The 23,071-nt window shown below is 36.4% G+C and overlaps 4 protein-coding genes across 6 annotated transcripts; 2 read left to right on the top strand and 2 right to left on the bottom strand.

Annotated features, from left to right (window-relative positions):
- Positions 1-683: 683 nt before the first annotated feature.
- Positions 684-1,558, top strand: LOC131437984 (small ribosomal subunit protein eS24). 2 transcript variants are annotated; one of them, XM_058607706.1, is made up of 2 exons: positions 684-800; positions 1,060-1,558. In XM_058607706.1, the coding sequence occupies exon 2, from the start codon at positions 1,070-1,072 to the stop codon at positions 1,460-1,462; it is 393 nt and encodes a 130-aa protein (XP_058463689.1). In that variant the 5' UTR covers positions 684-800; positions 1,060-1,069; the 3' UTR covers positions 1,463-1,558. The 2 variants fall into 2 exon arrangements, with proteins under 2 accessions (XP_058463689.1, XP_058463690.1); XM_058607707.1 differs by having other exon boundaries at positions 708-772.
- A 269-nt stretch (positions 1,559-1,827) lies between these two features.
- Positions 1,828-4,126, bottom strand: LOC131437002 (probable ATP-dependent RNA helicase Dbp45A). Its single transcript, XM_058606025.1, has 3 exons — positions 3,429-4,126; positions 2,922-3,372; positions 1,828-2,864 (listed from the first exon to the last, which is right to left on the bottom strand). The coding sequence occupies exons 1-3, from the start codon at positions 3,496-3,498 to the stop codon at positions 1,835-1,837; spliced, it is 1,551 nt and encodes a 516-aa protein (XP_058462008.1). The 5' UTR covers positions 3,499-4,126; the 3' UTR covers positions 1,828-1,834.
- A 6,417-nt stretch (positions 4,127-10,543) lies between these two features.
- Positions 10,544-13,501, top strand: LOC131437679 (NAD kinase 2, mitochondrial). Of its 2 annotated transcripts, none has more exons than XM_058607181.1 (5): positions 10,544-10,667; positions 10,729-11,196; positions 11,914-12,611; positions 12,690-13,089; positions 13,150-13,501. In XM_058607181.1, the coding sequence occupies exons 2-5, from the start codon at positions 11,160-11,162 to the stop codon at positions 13,251-13,253; spliced, it is 1,239 nt and encodes a 412-aa protein (XP_058463164.1). In that variant the 5' UTR covers positions 10,544-10,667; positions 10,729-11,159; the 3' UTR covers positions 13,254-13,501. The 2 variants fall into 2 exon arrangements, with proteins under 2 accessions (XP_058463164.1, XP_058463165.1); XM_058607182.1 differs by having other exon boundaries at positions 10,576-10,667; positions 10,750-11,196.
- Positions 13,502-18,874: 5,373 nt separating this feature from the next.
- Positions 18,875-22,427, bottom strand: LOC131435255 (diacylglycerol kinase epsilon-like). The gene is made up of 4 exons (XM_058602938.1): positions 20,933-22,427; positions 20,326-20,867; positions 20,101-20,266; positions 18,875-20,024 (listed from the first exon to the last, which is right to left on the bottom strand). The coding sequence occupies exons 1-4, from the start codon at positions 21,549-21,551 to the stop codon at positions 19,741-19,743; spliced, it is 1,611 nt and encodes a 536-aa protein (XP_058458921.1). The 5' UTR covers positions 21,552-22,427; the 3' UTR covers positions 18,875-19,740.
- Between the last annotated feature and the right edge of the window lie 644 nt (positions 22,428-23,071).

Below are 23,071 nucleotides of genomic sequence, written 5' to 3'. Positions count from 1 at the left end.
AATAAACAGCGAAATAAAAGTACGCGAATACAAAAAAATGGCCCGTTTCCGAAAATCGTAATTATGTCTTTAAAACTGATCTCTTCAATAGTGAGCTAAAAATGAGTTCTTACGTTACACTTAAATTTAGAGTAAGAGCAGACCCTGTCAGCTTGGAGCGAAATCAATTTTCAGTTCAGCAACTCCATCGCACGGCATCACATTCAACATATCATATCAATTGTATGGGTGCGCAGCCCTGCTATTTTGGCGCGCACGAATTTGACATTTCTCTCCCCTACTTCTGTGTACGAGATTCGATGCGGACTCGCTTGAGGGCGCCATGCTCGCAAAAAATGTTGTTGCCAATGATTTGTTCGGGAAATGTGAAAGCTGGATATCTTGTTAATATGATGTGCTTGCTGGTACTCAAACTCTGAGTAACTTATTATAAGCGTAATATACCTTCTTATTTATCTTTCGGTTAGGATTTGAAAGTTTCCTCGTGAATTGCTGATCATATATGACATTCAGCTGGCCATTACCACATTTTAACGCTCGATTGTTTTATTATTGTTAGCATTCTTATTTATAATGGAATATTCTTTCAATTCGACAACTTTTCTACTTGTCTTTTAATCTGGCATCTCTGCTTGAAATTATCCCACCGGTGTTTCAATATCACTGTCATTAAGCATGAATACCAACATTACAAAATTTAGTTGTCAGTAAGCTAGCATGCATGCCCTAAGAATCTTTCTTTTTTCCTGAAGTGCTTTCGCGAAGACGTGAGGTAGTTTGTCATCATTTAGTTCAAAAAGGTGGTTATTGTTGTTAATTTCTAAGTGGATTGCATAAATCTAACAATTTAATCGAAGCCCTGTCTATTGAATATCATATTTTATAATAAAAACAATGCTGTTACGCGAAATTATCGAATTAACTATTGCACGTTTCCTATTTGGAGAGCCAATATGAGGTTATGGTTTTGGAATAGAATTGTGATGTTTGTTTGCTTGTGTTACTTGAAATAGTATTGTCGGTTATGAATTATTAACATTGGTATTTTTATTTTCACAGGAACCACAAAATGTCAACTGCAACTATCCGTACCCGTCGTTTCATGACGAACCGTCTGCTGTGCCGCAAGCAAATGATCTGCGATGTCCTGCATCCAGGTCTAGCTTCGGTGCCCAAAAAGGAAATTCGGGATAAACTGGCTGCCATGTACAAAACTACTCCAGATGTAGTGTTCGTATTCGGTTTCCGCACCAACTTTGGTGGTGGAAAGTCGACGGGATTCGCGCTGATCTACGACACATTAGACTTCGCGAAAAAGTTTGAACCAAAACACCGCCTGGGTCGTCACGGACTATATGAAAAGAAGAAGATGACCCGTAAACAGCGCAAGGAACGCAAGAACCGTATGAAGAAGGTGCGCGGTACCAAGAAGGCCAAGGTCGGACAAGCCGCCAAGAAGTAAACAAATGTATGTTTATGCTAATTTGGGGATTTTCTTACTTGGATGGGAGCTGTTCATTCCGTCGAATGAGGAAAATATATTGTATGGTTTAAGATAGTTCATTTTTAGATTATGTATTAAATATCACCGCCGTCTATGTACAAACAATCGATCATTCGGAGATTTTTTAAAGGTATTTAAAGATTAATTCCATCCCTTTTCTGTATTTTGATCAAATGCGAAATTTTGCTTTCTGTACCTTGTACGAGTTCGAGTTATCCGTACGAATCACAGAACTGAAATTTTCACATTTGATCGAAATAATCCGATTCGAACGAAATGCAGAATAGAGATGATTGTCTTTCGAGTACCTGAAGAAAAGGCAATTTTTCGTTATTTGATCAATTTATTTAAGCTTCTTTTTTTGGATTTGCCTTTTTTCGAAGAAACGTTAGTTTTGTTTTTCTTTTCAATCAACTCATCTAACTGATCCGCCTTGACAAATTTTCGTTTTTTGAATTTTTTATTTTCCACTGCTTCTAAAAATCGTTCGTCTTTGAGCTCCAAATTTGCTATTCTTTTTCGTTCCTCGTTTTCCAATTTTAAACGCATTTTCCTCTGAGCGGCTCGTGATTCCTTTTCCTGTTTCCATTTTTCTTCCATCTCGTCTGGATCCAGCCCTTGTTCAATCCACTTCTTTCGTCTGTAATTATTTTGTCGCTCGTCGAAATCTTTATTGTCCAAGTTCATTTCTGCTTCCCTACGAGCCACACTGACTTGCATGAAGATGCGCTCCACCAGACGTTGATCGATCGGATGTTCCGTCAGCTTAGTATTAATAAGTGTCTCTATTTCTCCAAGAAACTCCAAGTCTCGGGGAAACCGGAAAATAGAAATGGCCAAACCACTTCGTCCCGCACGGGCTGTGCGACCTACCCTGTGGATGTACTCATTAGCAACCTTTGGCAATCGATGATTTAGAACCAGTTGGACGCTCGGAATATCCAAACCGCGACTGGCAACATCGGTTGCTATTAAAATTCGAACGTGCTTCGATTTGAATCTGCTTAGAGCCGCAACTCGTTCTTTCTGTCGCAGGAATCCGTGAAGACATACATTGTTGAATCCAATAGTGCTCAATGTCATCGACAGCACTTGACAATCCTTTTTGGAATTGGTAAAAATAATTACACTGGCAGCTTCGTGTTCCTCCTTGAACTTTCGCAAAGTTTCAATCAACACCATATCCCTATCATAGTCTGCACAAAGAATATATCGTTGATCTAGTGTTTCTACTGTTGCCACACTGCTTTCCTCAGACCACTCGAAAGCATTCGTGTTAATCGGAAACACGTTGTTTTCTCGGCTCAATTCTTTCAAAGTAGCAGAAAAAAACAAATTCTGTCGCGTTTTCGGCAAAAATCTACAGAGAAAAAAAACCATCAATTCATAATTAAATGGCTATTCATAACAAACAAACCTTTCTATTACTTCTAAATCTTCATCGAAATTTCCACTTAGAACACGATCGGCTTCATCGACAACTAAGAATTGTAAGGCCCGGAATGAATAAGTATTACATCCGGACAAATGGGCAGCCAATCGTCCTGGCATTGCTACTACAATATGTGGTCGATTTTGTAATCGTTGTGCTTCGAGTAGCTGATCTGTACCACCGGTCACTACGCAAACTTTAACGCCCATTGGCTGCCCTGCCACCGAAAACTGTTCCGCTATTTGATGAGCCAGTTCATGAGTCGGTGTCAAAACAAGCGCAAAATTACTCGTTGGTTCTTCACTAAGCTTCTGCAATATAGGCAGTGCAAAGGCGAATGTTTTTCCAGAACCAGTTTTAGCTGCACCTATGCAATCGCGCCCTTCTAAGATTGGTTGAATACACGCTGCCTGAATTGGTGTTGGGCGTCGAAGTCCTATTGAAAATATAATCAATTAAATGGATCATCCGAGTACCTGCAATAGAACATACCTAGTTTCTCCATTTGTTTTGTTATCCATGATTTCAGACCAAGGTCTACAAACTTCCGATCTGTGGTCATGTTGGAAGGAATTACTTCAGCAACAATCAGTAGGTTTACTTTATATTTTTTCTGAAGTGCGATAAATTTCCTGTTTGCTTTTGTTTGTTACTAGTTGCAACAAGAAACGAACTACTCTATTCCAGTTTGTTCCAGAGCACTACCAATTATTGCAAGCAGTGGATCAAGCCTAATTTATTTTTTTTTTTTTTTTATTTGCTGTGTCACTAACGTGACAGGCTAAGGCCAGTAATGGCCCATCTTGCCTTTGTATTGTTTGTTTATAATTTAATTTTGTGTTTTAATTCGATTGTGTTTTTTGCACGTGTTGTTCATTTATTTTCTTGTAGGTTATGTTTGGTTGTATTATTATTTTCGATTATTTTATATTTTTCGATTGTAAATTCTTTTACATTGACTCCCGATGATGTTTCGCGGCGTCGCCACACGGATCCACTCTAGGACGAGAAAAAATTTTTCTTCCGCGAACAGAAATACACAAAATTTTATCGCACTAGTGCGAAACGATATGCTAACACTTTGAGAGCTTCACCGGAAGTGTAATTTATTTTTAAAAATTCAATAACAATTAAACAACGGCACGTGCGTTTGCTTTGGTGTCATACTTCTAATCGTAGTTCGTTTTCGAGGTTTTCGAGTCTTGAAACAATATACAATAGCCAGTGAACACGTTCTGTTCTACTGACTACTTTGGAACGCGTTCTCAGGTGCACTACACGAAACTAGAAAACAATTTAAAATTCAATCTTTTCCACTCAACCGCATTTCATTACAAACTTCCTAGGGATCCAAACGAACTGTGAAATTCCTATGCTATAACATAAGAATTTGACACTTCAATGCATTCCACAAAAATTAAAACAAAATATTTCCACTTGCTTAAGATACTTGAAAACTTAAATGATAATAGCTACTCTCTGTTTATTATTCCGGTTGTAAAAATTTTCTGTCATCAAGCTGCCCTATTCATTCAACCTTGCTCACTATTGACGACTGAAACTGTGAAACAAGTAGACACACGGAGCAAGCATAACTTCAAATGACTTAGCATCCCGAATAATAAATATTGTAGAAAAAATACGATTTGCTGTTACAAAACCTTCCAGAATTTTGCTTTGATCATCGAAAAATATTTTAATGTATTGTTATACCGACGACATGACCAGACACTCCGAAGAAAAATCGGAATAAAAAGTGTTCGTGAGCGATTTACCACCAGTTACCATAAATATAGCGACCCCTTGAAAATGACAAAAACTAACAAGTCGAGCAACACTGTTTGAGTTGCTATGAAGTAGTTACCATGGAGCACCAGAATAAATAAACAAACATTTAGAAACAGTTGTGGAATATTTCCACATTTCATGGTTATTAATAATATTTTTCAAAAAACTTGCTTCGTGAGTGTAAATGATATTCTAATTCGTAAAAATGAATTTCTAATCACTTTGTGTTTTTATTTCGATCTCGAAAAAAGTTCTCTGGAACCAAATACTTAGGAAACGAAGCTAAAAACCTTAAATGAGTTGATTGAAAGGTCCCGATTGAGTACGCAAATGCTGGAAATTCTTGGGAAATATTTACTTTTTGAGCGTTATTTCATGGAAGAAAGCGTCCTGAAAGCGATAATTTTGAATAGCATTGAAACGGGGCAGCAATGCTCCAGCATGTTGGATGATGTATTTTTCATTATTCGGAAGTGCATTCGACGTTCAAATGGAACGCAATCGCTAGACGGAGTGTGTGCTGTTGTTAATAACGCATCTAGTTGCTCGGAATAAGACTTCATAAATGCTTTGAAATCAGCTCTGAAATCTGGTTACCCTGCCGGTTACATAGATCTAGCCCAATCGGCACTTCAAAGTTCAATTCAGCAAGGGCGATTACAAACTAGTGACGTTGAACAGGCACGTGTAAAATTTTTTTAAACCTCGTTTGCATCCGTGGGTTGACCAATTTATCAATCACAATCACAACCTCGCTGAGGAAGAGTTGGCATCGTATGAAGCTTGGGAAACATTTATACAATTCCTGATAGTGCAAGTCGACGCCTTATAAACGGCGTTCAAAATTGCCCTCACACCAAGAAATTATGATGGATTATGATTATTCGGTTAGTATCATTACTACACACTTAAATTTTTTAGCTGAGTCTCGGCAAAAAAATGCCGAGATTCGCACAGCCGAGTAATCAGCAATCATCTCGGCAAAAATAAAATAACTGAGCGTCTCGGCACCCTCAAATTTGACAAACGTCAAATATTGCCGAAATCGCCAGCATAAGATTTACTGTTTGCTCAGTGAAACGTTCGCTGAATATTCGGCAATCCAATAAAACGAAAAAATGAAAAAAAAAAATTACCGAATCATCAGTGATTAAAAATCTAATCAATTAATTTTGTTTGTAATTTCTAAACATTAAAAATTCATTTTATTAACACTTAAAGGAGGCTTAAAAATTTGTTGCCAGTAGTGCTTAAAGCCTCTACCTGAAAACATGTATAACAAAAAGCGGTGTTTCCGGATGCGGCCACCTTGAGTCGAGCTGGAAATATGAAAATAAAAATAAATATACAAAAATTTTCAATATTTAATGATGCATATACGGTATTGTTCAAAAAATAAACTTACTTTGATCTATTGAATTTGTCCATGCATTGGGTTATTTTTTCGCATATCCTGCAAAGTTTTGTCTCGAGGACTCTTTGAGCCCCGTGTTGGGTGTTTTTCCCTCATAATGTGATCTGATAAAGTCGCTTTTTATAAAGCGAAACATGTCACTATATTTATTCAATATTTTTACTTGCAAGTGGTTCCACGTTTCTTCGAAGATTATCCATTTTTTTACTCGAGAATTTCATCAGAAAATAATCGCGCAATGCTAAGCGAAAATCTAACGCGGCAATAAATGACAGGTGTCGTGCTGAATCTCGGCAACAGCTAACGCATATTCCGAAATCTCGGCAAACGTCTCTGCTGATGTCGGTATATCTGTTGTTTACTGATAAATTCAGCAAGCAATTATGCCAAATTTCGGCAAAGTGAAGCATTTTACCGAAATATCAGTGAATGCATTTAACGAAGTTCAGAAACATGCGTATTGATTACTGAGCAATCAGCAAATTTAGGTGTTGCTGATCAGTTTCGGCATTTTATTTTGCCGAGCTCAAGAAATGGTTTTAAGTGTGTAGTTGAGTTACAAGTCGCCTGGAGCGAGTTATCAAAAAATCTACATTCAATCGGCTTGGTGGACTAGTTTTTTGCTTAGTTAGACGAATATATTCCCCCTGAAGATAACACACGAGAAGTTTTTTATTGCCTTAAACAACCGAAATCAAATTTTTGGTGGTGAATAATTTGCGTTGCCGGTACGGTACGCCACTACGAATTACATATTCGTTATGAGACAAGTACTCCAACAGTGTCAAGAATACAACGCGCCATTGACTTCAAAGCGGCATACGACACAATCGCTATGGCAGATTATGCAGCTATGGCAAATCTCTGAAAGAATAAATTTAGTACCTGCCAGCGGGCCAACTACACTCAGTGGTTTCGTTTTAAGTGAGAATCTCTTGTTTTTGTTTACATTCCATATGTAGTTACCAAGGCTACTGGTAACTGTTTTTCAAAATCAATAATTTACCAACTTGTGTTGCCAGTTCCAACATTTTTTCAAGCGATGTCATTTTGACATTACCAGTTACTGAGGGGTAGTTAAATTTGCGATACAGTTTTGATAGCCGAGTGGCAGGTCGTGTCGTCGGTTATACACTATTCAAATAATTGTGAACATGCTTTTTACAATAGAATGTATAGGTTGTTAGGTATCGTAACAATTCAAATCCTAAAATTTTCTCATAACACATGGATCAATAAGTCCCGAGACTAACAATGGAAACAACATTTTTTTTTTGCAAATTTTTTTTAATTCATCAACATAATCACCTTTTAGGGTGATACAATAGTTCCAACGTTTTTCCAATTTTTCAATACCACGTTTATAAAAAAATTTATCTTTCGCTTCAAAATTAGCTTCAGTTTCAACGATAACCCCCTCATTTGAACCAAATCTTTTTCCCTGGAGCATTTTTTTAAGATCAGCAAAGAGCCAGTAGTCACTGGGGGCTAAATCTGGCGAGTATGGGGAAGCAGATCAAAGCCCAATTCGTTCAATTTCACCATTGTTTTCATTGTTTTGTTCATTTCTGTTTTTGTTCCATCGAAAGCAATCGCGGCACCCACTTGGAAAAAATCTTTTTCATGCTCAATTTTTCATGAAGGATAGTAAATACACTTCCATATGATATCTGTGTCATCTCAGCAATCTCACGGAGCTTCACTTTACGATCTTTTATTATAATTTTTGTCACTTCACTCACATTTTCCGGTGTAACAGCTTCCACAGGTCTACCCGAGCGTTCCGCGTCATTTGTGTCGGTACGACCACGTTTAAACTCGGCGAACCACCGACAAATTGTTGCTTTTGATGGACAAGAGTCCGGATAACATTTTTCAATCCATTGTTTCGCTTGCACGGTGTTTTTACCCATTAAAAAACAATGTTTTATCAAAACACGAAACTCCTTTTTTCATTTTTTAAACAAACTACAAAATGACTTTACTCCAACCTCGATAACTCAGCTGTTTCTGGTCGGATCGACTTAAAATTTTGACCCGTTTCAAGCAAAGGTTAGTACTCTAGAAAGACGTGGTTACTGATTTACTACGAGCGCCATCTCTGCTTTAGTCTCGGGACTTATTGATCCATGTGTTGCATTTTTTCTTCGAATACAACTAAATGTACAGTTTGCATTGTGTTTGAAACACCACATGTACAATCAATTCAATTGTAGAATCGAAGAAACAATATATTGAATCGTTGAAAACGAAAAAATCTTGTCAAGATACAATAAAATGTATTTTAACCAATATATCTAATTGTGAATCAATTGTTTATGTTGTAAAAAAATGGTTTATTTTTTACGGGATTAGAGCTCTGTATTTATCGGAAAAATCAATATATCATAGCAACATCTATGATGAAACATTCTTTGTGGGTGGATGTGAGAGCCAAACAAAAGTCGCTCCATCTGATTCTATTCATATTGTCAGTAGGATCCATAGTACTAACCATGCAATGATTCTGTATGCTAAGAATCGGCTGCGAAGTCTGTTGAAACAAAAAGGCCAAATTCCACGAAAGGAATGTATTGCCAAGACTTTGCTATCTTATTCTACACACTTTGAAAATTTCACAGAATTCGGTAATTTTTGCCTTTCTCATATAGAAAGGTTATGCAATCACTGTGAAAACCAAGGCAACCACTGTTGAACCAAGGCCTAGAGGGCCGAGTGTCATATACAATTCGACTCAGTTCGTCGAGTACGCAAAATGTCTGTGTGTGTATATGTATATGCGTTTTCTTGCACTAACTTTTCTCGGAGATGACTAAACCGATTTTCACAAACTAAGATTCAAATGAAAGGTCTTGTGGTCTCATACAAAATTTCTGAATATCATTCGGATACGACTTCCGGTTCCGGAATTATGAGGTAAAATGTGAAACGGGCAAAAAACGTAAAAAAATTCTAAATCGGCGGCAAATCTTCTCCTATTGATAGTTTTTATCGGTAGACGGTCAAACAAACCGACTTCAGATTCTTTCAAGAATCGAAGAAAAATATTTTGAAGAATACCACAGTCCTATTTATGATAGGATGATTGATATGAGAAAGCCATCATTGCACCATTAGGTGGATTAAAACAGATTTTATCGATTTTTCAACAGCTGAAATTATTTCTTGACTATAAGTAAACCAAAAGTTTGAGTAGTTCTGTTTTAAATACTTGTGCAATTGTACCTCATTCCATTCGACGAACCCTTCAAGATTTTTTTCGTTTAGTTAATAAAAAGACAATAAGTGTATCGAGCACAAACATCGGTATAAATACCGATAAATGGTTGGCAGTGAGTCTCAATTGAGTATGGCAGCAAAAGTCAATTGAATTAAGAAGAATAGACTGACAGTTAATGGCCAGAAATTTCAGTCATCAAATAATTTAATTCGAAAATTGTATTTTTCTCGCTCTGCTCGCAACATCCGTATGCACTGCATCGGTGTTTCATTCATTGAATGTGCGTTTGACTTAAGATAGTCACAAATTACTAGGGAAAACTGATGTTTCTCCTGTGCTCGGTCATTAGTTTTCTCTCGTGCTCGGACAATATCTTCCTGTTTTTTCAAGCAAAAAATGACAACGGCAAAAACCTAGAAAAATCTCGTCACCACACGCTCTTTGAACATAACTCATGGTTTGAGTTGCGATTACTCAAATTTCATAGACTAGACCAATATGTCAGAATTTGAATATGAATTTGAGCAAAATTTACTCAGGTCATGAGTTTTCTCGAATTTATTCATGTATTAGAGTAAACGTTGAGTTTTCAAACATTTGAATAAAAAACTTTTTGCAGTTCAGTGAGTTTTCATCCTCGGAATATTCTTATTGAATTTATGTATGCAAGATACATCGTTTTTCATTGCCGTTTCTAGATCCGGTTAATAATCAATTGTAGATGTTGTCAATAGAATTTTTATGGTTTCAATTACACTAAGTGAGAAGTCCTACTTAAGGATATCAAAATCGTTCAATTTTGACTCCAAATTGGTCAAAAGAAAACGGTTTTGAATCACTTTTTGCGCCTAATGAATGAATTCCATGTATATAAACATTAACGAAGAAGAATTTCTTTATTTTGAATACATGGAACTCAAATTTTGACTTAAACTCACTTAAAATTTATTTCGACCAAAAATATATAAACTTTGACAACTTTGTCCCTACACTCAAAAATGAGTAGAAAAGTGGTTCAAGTTTAGACTACGTGCACTTTTCATGAGTCACTCAATCTTGAGTTATATTCAATGAGGGTGCGTAAATTTCCACATCGTGAGATTCCTGCCTGATTCGCTCGATGTTCAAATTAACTGGGACGTTGTGCGTTGTCTCCTTTTGTGTAATGAAGGATCACGTTCACGAACGTTAATTTCAACAGATAGTAACATTTTGGTTTTGGAACGATTTTTAACTGAACAGTAATAAGAAATAATTGTTACGCACCGAATTCTTATTTTGGATAGTAAAATTTAACAATTGTTCACAAGTGAGTTGTTCGTATTACAAAACTTAATGGTTGATATGATTGAAATATCTTCAATGAGTAGCGGCTTATTTCATGCATACAGAAGAAATGAAAGACAAACATTGAATTTCGTATGATCAACAGAGAGTAAAAATCGAGGAAGGGGTGATAACAAGTAGGAGCAAAGTACCAAGCAACAGCCTCTGATTTAGTCTTGTTTAATTCGTCACGCTGCGCAGATCATTTCTTACTACGGCGGAACACCGAACAAAACAGAATCCTTATCAGTACAACACAGTTTTATCTCTTGTGCTGCTGTCCACCTAAGGCTTCAACACTCAACGGAGAATGTAATCTAATCAGCGCGCGAACGTAACGTGAGTTGAAAGCCTTATCAAATATTGGAACACCGATCTAGAAATTCCCAATAGCCAATAATCTGCGGAAGATATAACACCGAGGCTTTCATAAATAAGGAACTATTTGGCAATATTGCATGAACTTAGACCTCCAATGTATAAGGCTATTCACTTAACGCGGTCAATTGCAGGTGAGTTTCGTTCAGGATTGGAGATTGTTTTCGTGTATTCTGTTTCCCGCAGAACATCAATTGTTCGTGTAAAGTACTATTGAACCAGAAGCATATTCAAGCAAGTAAAGTTGTTTGAGAGCATGATACCAAAACTAGACAAGAACATTGCATATACTGGAGATAGTTTATCATAGACCCCAAACTATAGTATGAATTCATGATGTGCTTTTCTCGTTTGATTGTGAATGGACGAAGAAAAAAGCAGTATATTCATGATATCGGAAAATTACATACTCTATTGCAACTCGTGATTAAATGCCATGGACTGCATGATCTCATTAAGCACACTAGGACATCTTTAATCATTCACATTATTTGATACTCTAATCACGTGAATACAGCTTTCTACCAACACTGTTTACGCATAAAAAAAGAATGACGATTCAACGACAGAATATTTCTTATCTATTTTTGTTTTGTTGAGTGAACGTTTTTTTTGCAAATATGCCTATTAATACTAATATTTCAGAGTGACGTAGTTTTTTTTTAGCAAAGGGGCTCGTCTAAGTATATTTTTCTTGATTGCCAAGTTTCTCGAAACATAGATAAAAATATCACAAAGTAAATATTAGTACATTTACTTTGAACCCCATTTACAATGGATTTGTGGATTTTATGAACATTGTACGTGTTTATGTTCTAATGCTATGCTCTGCTTTTTATGACAATTTCCAGGTTGTAATGCCATTCGGAAAAGTTGTATGTTTCGCCAGTTCGGTTCTAATTCCAAATCAAAACTACGTCGTGTGCTGGTAGTGTCCAAACTAACTCGATTAGAGTTTGAAAAAACTCGTGACGGTCTGTTGAGCGATGAAAAACTGGAACAGAAAATACGCATTCGCGGCTCGGATTATGATGCGATGAAATACTATCATCACTTGCACAAGGATGTAGAAAACGATGTGGTTGAATCGTTTCGCAAGGAAGGTATTGAAGTGAAAGTGGTTAATCGGTTAATTATCAACAAAGAACATCTTCGATGGGCCGATCTGGTTGTACCGATCGGTGGCGATGGCACTTTCCTGTTGGCAGCCGGCAGAGCAAGTCCATTCATGCTGGATGAAGGCAGGCAAACTCCGGTGGTAGGATTCAACTCCGATCCAAGACGATCAGAGGGACGGTTGATGCTACCGAAGTATTATTCGGCAAATATCAGCGAAGCAGTTAAACGAATTTTAACGGGCAATTTCAATTGGATGCAACGTTCTAGAATAAGAACCACGTTAGTTGGGAACACGACCACAGAACGACCACCGCCAATCGATTTGCATGAGTACAACGTATCACCGGTCGAACACGAGGAAGTCATTGGACCAAAGGGTACGGAGTATAAAAGCAGCAATCGAATTCTGCCATACTTAGCATTAAACGAGGTTAGCAAATAATTCATATAAAATTGATCCAGGCCAATTATAATTAAATATTCGATAAACAAACTGATCTTTTTGTAGGTATTTATAGGGGAAATGGTCTCAGCACGAGTATCTCACCTACATCTGAGGATCGATAAATCTAACGTGATTACTAAAACTAAAAGTTCAGGGCTGTGCGTTAGTACTGGCACTGGTTCCACTTCGTGGCTTACGAGCATGAATCGGTTATCTACCAGCAACATACGGGATCTGATATATATTATAAAGCAGCATTCAAATGTAGCTGAATTGGACGACATCGATCCGGAAGTGATATCCGAGGAATACAATCGTAACCTGGTCTTCGCGGCCGATGATCCGCGATTGTGTTATTCAATACGAGAGCAAGTTTGCGTCGGAGTTTGGCCCAATCCGAAAGGATTGGAATCACGGGATTTTGCTAAGGAAATTACAGTCAAGTCCAGATGTATTGATGCGAGTAAGTTAAATGATAGCTTGCTTATTGTACGAGCTAATTCTTATTTTTACAATTTTGCAGGCCTCGTGATAGATGGCAGCATTGCATACAATTTCAACGATGGAGCAGAAGCTCTGCTTGAGGTTCATCCGGAGGATGCGTTACTAACCATAGTAATGGACTGAAAACTTGCACACTACAGATGTTTTACCTCGATATATTTTCTTAGATTGTAAGGATGAAAATGAGAAAAATGATAGATAGAAATCGTGCAATGTTTGGACAAAGTGCAAAAAATAATCTGCACATTAAGCTGGTATAACTAAAATCTTTCAAGATATGTTTTGAATGAACGCGCATTTATTTATAATAAATAGGAAAACTTATGAAAATTCTAAAAAACTGTTCTTTGGATCTAAGTGTGAAGTAAAAGTGAATCATAATTTAACAGTATACGATCTTTTCATTTCGTCTTCGATTCATCGATCACTGGTTAGCAGGAACCTATTTGTATTAAACCTACATGACTAGGCATGCGCGCTTGGTACAAATCGGTTCTTTGGAATCAAATCTCAAGTTGACGGAAAACATCCTTGATCTACCTAACAATCAAGATTGAAAAAAATCGGTTCAGCCATCTCGGAGAAAATTGAGCGGTAAATATCTTCGAAAAATGCACACAGTCCTTTTTCCGATCTCGTCGAATTGAGTCGAAAGGTATATAACACTATGGGTCTCCGAGGCTCCGTTCGAAAGTCGGGTTTTTCAGCAATTCTAATACCTTTCTATAGAGAAAGGGAAAACAGGCATGGTTCATTTAACATAGAATGGACACCAGTGCGAGAGCGATGACCCGTCTGAGCATTACGGCTTAGCACACTGCGGGGATTCGATCTGAAGTAACAAACGGTCGCTCATTCTCGTTTTGCGATCCGATTTTATAGGCGAAGTGGATAATTGCGATGCAATCATTTTACTTCTGTAGGGCATCACAATCGCTACATGAACAATGTTGGCGCATGCTTATGTGTGTTGCATTATAACTCCAGTATAAGTTAATGTGCTCTTATCAAACATGACACAGGTACTTCTCGCTGTTCAGAGGTTGTCATAAGAGTATATTTTCGATGGAAGGGAGTCCCTAGCATGAGGTTATAAGAGAAAACTAAACGAATTCGACAAAAATCGTTCCTATTGACGAGTATAGATACTTCTTGTGCAGCTCAGGGAAGATCATAGGTGTAATCATGGGGGGAGGTAATTGTAAGTGCAAATGAAAAGGGGGTACATGTGGGTGTTAATTCGCCCCATATCACCACGAAAAAAATGACTATTGACATTTTTTGTTCAAGTGTTGTTAATTTGGTTCTATTTGATCAGTAGGATTATTTTCCAAAAGAAACATTAAAAAAACCTTTGCCTTTCTCATATTACCTAAATTTTCAAAAACATCACCAGAAGATTCAGTCAAGATATTTTTTCAAACTTGAATAAAATCAAAAACTTTCTCTTGTATAAACTACCATCACCTTTTCAATTTGGAATCAGTTATGTCAAGTTGATATAGATTTAAATGTGGCAACCCTGCACGCTATACAAAATTGAACAAAGCACGCTGTGTGCTAGGCGGTGGTGTACCAGCACGTGCCGATGCGTTCCGATTTTGCATCATTTTGTATAACAGTTTGAAAGTTTTAATACTCACTGCCCTATAATTTCGGAACCGGAAGTCGGATCTGGATGAAATTGGACAGTATCTTTTAAGAAACTGAAAGCTCTAGTTTGAATCATGAAAATCGGATTAACCGTTGCTGAGAAATCGAAGCACAGACTAACAGACATGACAGTATGAGTAAATTCTTATAAAAATCATTTTTCGTGATGCACTAGTTCCACCTATATTGTACTGCGCGAACTATTTACTATCGGTACACCCCTTGTGTTACGTAAAAGTTTTTTTACTAGTTGATTTCCCCTCGTTTGTCAACACCGATCAGCTGCTTGCAGGGTTGCCTGATTTCATCAAAATATTTGATAATGAATCGTCACAATAAATTATTGGATTACGTTGATAATATATTTCACTTTTTTAGCGATGATGGAAAGTAAACATTTATTTTACTCAACGTTGTTCATCTAGACTATTTTTGATTGTGTTGGTGATTTTCACCCGAAATTAAGTGACGGCAGACCAGAAGCAAGTAAATATTGTAACAAAACGGGTTTGTATTGCGTTGTAGGATGAGAAGTAGGCACAAATCTGTATATAGTTTTGGCAATATGTAACTAATCTGTATCCTGCATGAAAATCGCATGGAGGTATACAAATCAATACATTACAGATAATTCTGTATGAATGGCAACTCGGTTGGTAAATGAAAAAAAAACACAGTCTAGATGACAGACAGGATGTATTTGATAGGGTAACGTAGCGCCATCATGACAAATGCGAGTACTGTCCCAAATAAAGGAATATTCGAAATGACCGTTTATATGGTTAAAGAATCTAATTTGAGTGTCCTGTCTGTTAGTCTGTGATCGAAGTAAGTTCCGGATTTAGAGTTTTTCTTCACTATTATCGGTGCTTCCGGAAGCGGAAACCGAGGACTAGTAGTCCCAAAATAGATTTATATATCCACTAACTAACAAATCTGTCAACTAGATGAATTTAGTAGTAAGTTTTATAAAAATGTGCACCTCGTTTCGGCATCGCTTGTGAAAAAATACTCATGAAATTGAAAATTTTCACTAATCGCTCTGTAATAACGGAACTGGAAGTTGGATCTGAATCAACTTTTCGTGGACTTTTTTAGGAATTTGTTTTTATTTGCTTCTTAGTTTGTGAAAATCGGTTAAGGAATTTCCGAGAAAATTGAGTGCGCATTTTCTATTCGATTTGCACATAATGACTTGTAATTCCGGAACCGAAAGTCAGATCGGGATAAAATTCAATAGCGATCTATGAGACCGTAAAATCTTTCTTTTGAATCTGAGTTTGTGAAAATCGGTTCAGCCATCTCTAAGAAAATCGAAGAATATGGCTGTTCCAAACAAATGTTAAAAAAACAATAGTTGAATCAAACCAGAATTGCTATAATCACTATATCAACAAAATAAGTCGCATAAATCAGTTGAAATTATTTTATTTTTACAATATCTTTTCCTGCGTGTGAGAAATCAGTCGAACACTTTAAAAATAATGCACACTGAAAGTAAAAGATAAACGTTTTTCGGAGTTCTAATCCTAGGAACTGAAACAATAAGATAAAACCGTACCTTTCAATCTTGTTATTGAAACCAACACTTAGCGTGGAACACATATTGGAATAACTTCAAGCTCTTGATGAAGTATAGTTATTTTACAATTAAAATATTAGAAAATATGAATTTGTACATCAAAAGCAATAAATTTGATCTTTCGCCGGAGCGAAGTCAAATTCATGATGTTTGAACAAAAAATCTCATCATATACTTTTGCGGGAAATATCGTATATTATGTTTTTGAATGTTTTTATTCGTTATGATGACGTTTGATAATTATTAATTTACCTTTTGTTGTACAACATCATCTAATACCTAGTGTTGCTCTGACAGATTTAAAACCATTAATATTATCCCTAGTAAAAAAAAACAATGTTATGTTTTCCAAGAAGATTTCTGAGAAGTTTTGTTAAAAGATAAAAATGATTAAAAAATAAGGTGGTCAGTGAAAAGAGTTTTTCTTGTTTGATAGTAATTTTCTTAAAAATGTTACAGGTTGCACCTTTTTTTAACTATGTATATATAACCTTAGTAGATGTTGTGTCTATGAATATGTTTGTGAATGTTCCGCATACGAGTTTCGAAACATTGGATTCTAGATCTAGAATCCAGATGATTATCGAATCAACCATTTGATTTTCTGCGATAATTGTCAACTTGTGATTCTCTCTTGGTAAATTTCACACAGTGCCGATCATTGCAAAACTGTATCTATTTCGGTAAGGGCCGTGAAATATTCAGAGTATGAAATGGAGCGAAGGCATGTAGAAAAATTCTCTCACGGTTCATAAACACCCTAAAAAGGAACAATTACCATATAAGAAAACTGATATAAATTACCAGTAGATTATATTTATAAGTTCAGCCGGTTTTTGTACTATACTACGATTGGGGGTTTTCTTTCCTTATCACTGAAAAAACACTTGTTTAAAGGTCAACAGCAGAATCAAAAATCACCAGCTTCTTGTCCTACAATTTATTTCACTTTCGTTTGACAATACTTATAGCAGTATTGGTTCGCTTGCAAATTATCCTAACTGTCCTAATCATCTTGATCTTCGTCAAGGTTAAAGATGGTGTACATTTGTACACTGAAAATAAATTCAACAATTCGGATTAGTTCAATACTCGACAGCATTGAGAGGCAACGAGTTCTTGTAGCACCATCTACCAGATTAACGATGTTGTATACAATGTAGAGGAATATTGAGCCGCTCTTTGTCAAATTATCAGCAATCACCAACAATGAATACATTCTTGATGTATGACAGTTTTCCGAAAAACCCTCTTCAAAGTAAATTTTAACAGCTGGATTAAAACACTGGAGAAAAAAATTGTGCGATTAATTCATTAATAATTTTTTTCGGATCTGAAATTTTTCCTTCCTAGTTAGCATTCTTGTCATGACGAAATCATAAGACAAATTATGACATTTTCGCATTATGGACTATTGATGAAATACAAATATGTAATTATAACATGAATAGATATTTATTAGGAAAATAATAAGACTGATAGTCTCTACTTCTTAATGATTGATTTCCTCTTAGGTCATAAATATTAGTCTTATGAAATTTTTAGTTGCTTTTTCCTCAGTGCATATGCTCGTACTCAAGTTTGAACACAAGCACAGTGTACACGTCTGTACATCGAGTAATTTCATACAGATTATCGCACATTCAACCAAATTTATCCCACTGTTTTGATTAACATTGTGAAAAATTTAGCAACACAAAAAAATCTCACATATTCTTGTTTATATTCCGTATCGCCAATTCGTTCGAACACATACCTTATAAGGACTGTGTTTTTGTGTACGGAATGATATCAATGAGGCGATACAGAAATTCGAACTACATTGACCATGCACAGTCAGATCATGTACAGAGTTCTGTTCAAACACGTTCAATTGGAAGATTCGAGTATCGACTCTAGGGTAATAGATGGTTTTCATTATTCGCTGATTTCATTTCACCAGGCATTTTCTAGCATGCTGTTTTCATCGGGTACTCAAAAAATGACAAAATGCATTCGACGATGCTCTGGCAAAGGAGTACTCTAACTGCTCATTACTAAGGCCATATCGAAGACAATACGTACAAATTGGTTACCCACGAGGTACCAAAAAAAAACAAATGACTGCTATCTGATGTCGACCAGAAAGTAATCTCAGGTTTTTTTTCTCGTTCGGAACGTTAGGAAAGAAATTAAAAGTTTTGTAAATAGTATTAACTTTACTTCTGCTTTGTGGTTTTCTGTTGAACCGCGAAGTGGCACTAACAGTTCTACATAAATTAAGAATGCACTGGTGAGTCGAAGACGAAGCGTAAAAATATATAGGATCCCATTGTCTCCGTGTTATCTGTTCTTCCTTTGCCCAATCGAGCAAACTCAAGCTACCATGACAAACCTTCGTAAAATTCCCAATACTAATACAGACCTACACTTTCAGATTTTCCCGAGTATAGAGACAACTTTGGAAATGTGATATTAAACGGAGGAAAATTATGTAAACACATAATATCTTTTATTGGTTATACCTGGATTTATTAATGCATTCGACACCCATTTGTATATATTTAATATTATAGCAAACAAAAAAGCCAAAACTGCTTTAGTTATCATTACGCAAAAAAACACTACTTCTTATATCAATTTAGAAATGCATTTTCATTCAAAAGCAAAATATTACACAATACAGAATCATGAATTAATGATCACCCAAAAATCGATTAGTTGGAAGACACGAAGACTTCAAGTGTTGGGTGACTATAATCCGTGCGAATGTATCTCGAAAAACGACACTGAGTCATGTTATTTATGTTCAAAATTTGAATCATATTTCCTTATATAAACCATGCCTACGAAAATAGTACGAGAAACCCCTGATTTTGATTCTGTTTCTAGTAATTTAATCTATTCCAAGTTCCATTCAATTTCAATTCCCACATGGCAGATGAAATTCAGAACATACTTACTGGATTGATTAAATGCTACATCTATATACATTCACACATAAGTTTGATTTTAGGATTAAAGTAAATCAGATTTATCTAGGTACTCTTTTAAATGACTATATATATCGTAATTAAGATCGTTGGCAATTCACAAGCCCATAGGAATACGAATTATGTCCATTATATAAAAATCAAAGTCGTTTATCGATACCGAGAACAAACTAGAAACCAAAAAATCGCGTCGTTGAAAGTACGTTATATTCAAAAATATATTCCGAATGGAAGGAATGTTCATTTCAAACATTCTCTAATTAAAAAAAAAAAACAAAACTAAAGAACAGGTTTTCTCGGATACTTACCTTATTCCAATCGAGATTCCAATGTCAACAAATCGACCCAGTATTATTCGACTAGCATAAAAAGAGAGCGTTCCTTGGTAACTGGTAACACATACTCACTGGGATGTATTGCGGAGCATTGTTGCCTGACCGCAATGATTAATGTTAATATCACAGGGCGATTGCATCCATGGTTCGCCGTCTGCTTGTACTGGTAGTGTGCTGTAGGTACGAAGTTTCACACTGCGGGCTTGACCTAATCGTACGGGTTTACTCAGTCCAACCTGAAGCTGGGCAATGTGAAACGACGACACAACACCGAAAACTTCCAAAATGCCATCCGAAATGCTATGTGTTTCCCGTATAGTTCCTCCGTGATGAGGTGAGTCACGACTCATTTCTGAAAGAAAAAATAGAACAAAACAAAAAACAATTCATTGGTTTGAGAAAGCAATTGGTTGCATAGTTCATTTTACCCCAAAGTTTGACACCAGCACCCCAAGAGTCAATGTTAAGTACGACAATGGATTGCAATTCCGGCAAATCAATTTTTACATCGTCTAGGAAAAGTTCAACTTTTTTCTCCAAATCGACGCAATCCTGTTGAACAACCTGATGGGTTCCAAAGCAAAGATACAAAGCCTAAAATCGACAAAACAGGATTGGCATACCATTACCATACCGTCAGTAAACAATACTACCTTATTGATAAATCTGCTACTATAAAGATAAAGTGAACTCTCGCGAGCCTTATGGAAATTCAATGTCACCAAAGCATCAACTCCTATGCTGAAATAGTTGTACACGAACACACTTCGTCTAAAATGGAATCGGGGAACGTGAAATCGGCCATGGTGATGAACGGCAATTTCCATCAACCAACGATCCAATTTGATCGGTTGCGCCTTCTGAATCTTACGCAAATAGTCAACAGGATTGAACACGTCCGGGCCTTCCGCACCCCAGCCAAGAACACGCGAAAGATCATTACCGGTTCCCAACGGCAGAATCGCCACCTCCGGTTGAGGTTCAACACGCATCTGCAGAATTGTGTTGAGTACCCAATCGACGGTACCGTCGCCACCTGCTACCAAAATTCTACAGGTAGCTGGGGCAGCAAAAATCGCCCACTGCAGAGCTTCCTGTGGTCCATGAGATAATTCCAACACCTGCAGTGGGTGCAGAATTCCTCTCAAATTAGCAACTATTTCCGATGCTCCACTGCTGCCAGATTTCGAATTTGCTGGAATAGTAACAGAAAAGACATAAAACTATTATGTAATATAACAATGATTTATTGAAATTCACCGATCACAATCAACGGTTTCCATTGATCCTTCCACTCTGGCGGGACTATACCAGTCAGATGAACCTTTAGAGCCCCTTTACTACGTGAGGCCAAAACACACTTTGGTGGGAAAATCATGCTTTTGAACTCTCCAAAATCGCATAACGTACCGGATATCTCGCTGAAACATTTATCGTGCGAGGCACGCTGACACCAGGCACAGCGCTGCCCGTATAGACCCGGTTCACTGATTTGATCTATATCCTCCGAACAAACACAACACTCTGATCCAAGCGGAACATTTCCTTTCACCCACAAGTGTCGACTTTCTCGTCCATCATCCGCTCGGGTTCGAATCCGAAGCTCCTTGCAGCGAAACTCAACATCAGCCTTGCGAACACAACCGTTGTCAGAACATACGCCGCAGTTTTCGCAAAACAAACCATTCGATGACATCAATATTTCGCAAATCGAACAAAAACAGGAACGATTTAGCAACTTCACCGACTTCCATGCATGCCGCCGTTTTCCATCCGGAATGTAAACAACATCTTCTTTCAGAACAAAACGACCAGCCAGCCAGACTCCTCCCAGTATAGCAAACACTGTTAGGAACAAATTAAATGTATATTCCATCATATTCGTTTCGCGTTTGACACTGTCCTTCGCAAGTTTTGCCTACACAAATACGCTGATTAATTCCGGTGCATAGGGAGTTTTGCTTTCTATTTTACAAACTACGTTTTTAATTTCTAGTTAATGGTTATTTCGAAACACTTGAATGATTTGTTCGTAAATGCAAAATGCTTAGAAAATCTTTGGTTTAAATTCACAAAACTATTAATATTTGATAACATAGTTGAATATTTCGAACTTTTTCTCAATCAAATTATAAACAAGATAAATGAGCAATCAATATCCACAGACAGCTGATGCGTAGAAACTTCATAATATTATTGTTTGCTTTGTTTGTAGAAATCAGGGGTGCAAATCGAAAAATTTATGAACGTGGTTCTTCACACTGAACCAAACTATTGAAAACATTTCACTACGACCCAGTACACGCTCTTTGAACATAACTCAAGGTTTGAGTTGCGATTACTCAAATTCATAAACTGGAACAATATGTCAAAATTTGAGTATGAATTTGAGTAAAATAAACTCATTGTCATGAGTTCTCTCGCATTTATTCAAATATTAGAGTAAGCGTTGAGTTTTTAAACATTTGAGTGAAAAAAAAACTTCTTGCAGTTCAGTGCGTTTTCATTCTCGGAAAATTCTTATCGAAATAAAGAATGCAATAATACGTCGTTTTCCATTGCCGTTTCTAGATCCGGTTTTGAAAACATGAATCAACGTCAATCATCGATGTTTTGTGGTTTCAATTATGCTTAGCGAAAAGCCCAACATAGGGATATCAAAATAATTCAATTTTGACTCCAAACCGTTCAAAAGAAAACGGGTTTGAATCACTATTTTGCGCATTCAAAAGAAAAAAGAATAACTTTGTATATAAAAATATCGAAGAAAAGTATCTTCATTTTGAGAGCAAGGAACTCAAATTTTGAATTGAACTTACTCAAATTTGGAACAAAATATTTTTTTCTTATTTCGAGTAAAAATTACTCAAGTTTTGACAATTTTGTCCCTTAACTCAAAAATGAGTAGATAGGTGGTAACTCAAGTTTAGAGTACGTGTACTTTTTATGAATTTGAGTGATGTGTCACTCTATTTTGAGATATGTTTAATGAGGGTGTAAATTCGACATCGGACGAATCGAAGCTTACACTTAGAAAAAAAAACCATAGTAACCGTAACCTGTTTTTCATTGTCATTTCAACTATACGCTTAAAAAGTGTCAACAATTATGATATATGACTATTCACCATTTGTATTGTATAAATTACTAGACAACAAAGACTACGACTTGACTAAACTATTTGTATTTGTGACTTTTCTGGCATGGTCATCCTGACAATGGTAGTCATCTCAAATATAAGAACAAATAGTTAAAATCACAATTTCTAGTAAGGTGAAATTGCTCTCGAGCCTTGATGTATATGAGAAGTGAAATAGTTATTGCTACCATGTAAATATGTTCACAATATAATAATGTTACCATAAATAGATACATGGTTTAAAAGACGATTATGAAGTT

The sequence above is a fragment of the Malaya genurostris genome, chromosome 3 (genome assembly GCF_030247185.1).
Source record: "Malaya genurostris strain Urasoe2022 chromosome 3, Malgen_1.1, whole genome shotgun sequence".
Lineage (NCBI taxonomy): Eukaryota > Metazoa > Arthropoda > Insecta > Diptera > Culicidae > Malaya > Malaya genurostris.
The sequence above is the reverse complement of the archived record's forward strand: the minus strand, read 5'-3'. Positions and strand labels throughout refer to the sequence as shown.

Bases quoted from the DNA above. Each gene is read 5' to 3' on its own strand.
- LOC131437984 (XM_058607706.1), top strand. From the start codon at position 1,070: ATGTCAACTGCAACTATCCGTACCCGTCGTTTCATGACGAACCGTCTG.
- LOC131437002 (XM_058606025.1), bottom strand. From the start codon at position 3,498: ATGACCACAGATCGGAAGTTTGTAGACCTTGGTCTGAAATCATGGATA. The intron at 3,373-3,428 runs GTATGTTCTATT...TATTTTCAATAG, and splicing joins AAAACAAATGGAGAAACTAG to GACTTCGACGCCCAACACCA. The intron at 2,865-2,921 runs GTTTGTTTGTTA...TTTTCTCTGTAG, and splicing joins GATTTAGAAGTAATAGAAAG to ATTTTTGCCGAAAACGCGAC.
- LOC131437679 (XM_058607181.1), top strand. From the start codon at position 11,160: ATGTATAAGGCTATTCACTTAACGCGGTCAATTGCAG. The intron at 12,612-12,689 runs GTTAGCAAATAA...ATCTTTTTGTAG, and splicing joins CATACTTAGCATTAAACGAG to GTATTTATAGGGGAAATGGT. The intron at 13,090-13,149 runs GTAAGTTAAATG...ACAATTTTGCAG, and splicing joins GTCCAGATGTATTGATGCGA to GCCTCGTGATAGATGGCAGC.
- LOC131435255 (XM_058602938.1), bottom strand. From the start codon at position 21,551: ATGATGGAATATACATTTAATTTGTTCCTAACAGTGTTTGCTATACTG. The intron at 20,868-20,932 runs GTGAATTTCAAT...TTACTATTCCAG, and splicing joins GAAACCGTTGATTGTGATCG to CAAATTCGAAATCTGGCAGC. The intron at 20,025-20,100 runs GTAAAATGAACT...TTTTTCTTTCAG, and splicing joins TGCTGGTGTCAAACTTTGGG to AAATGAGTCGTGACTCACCT.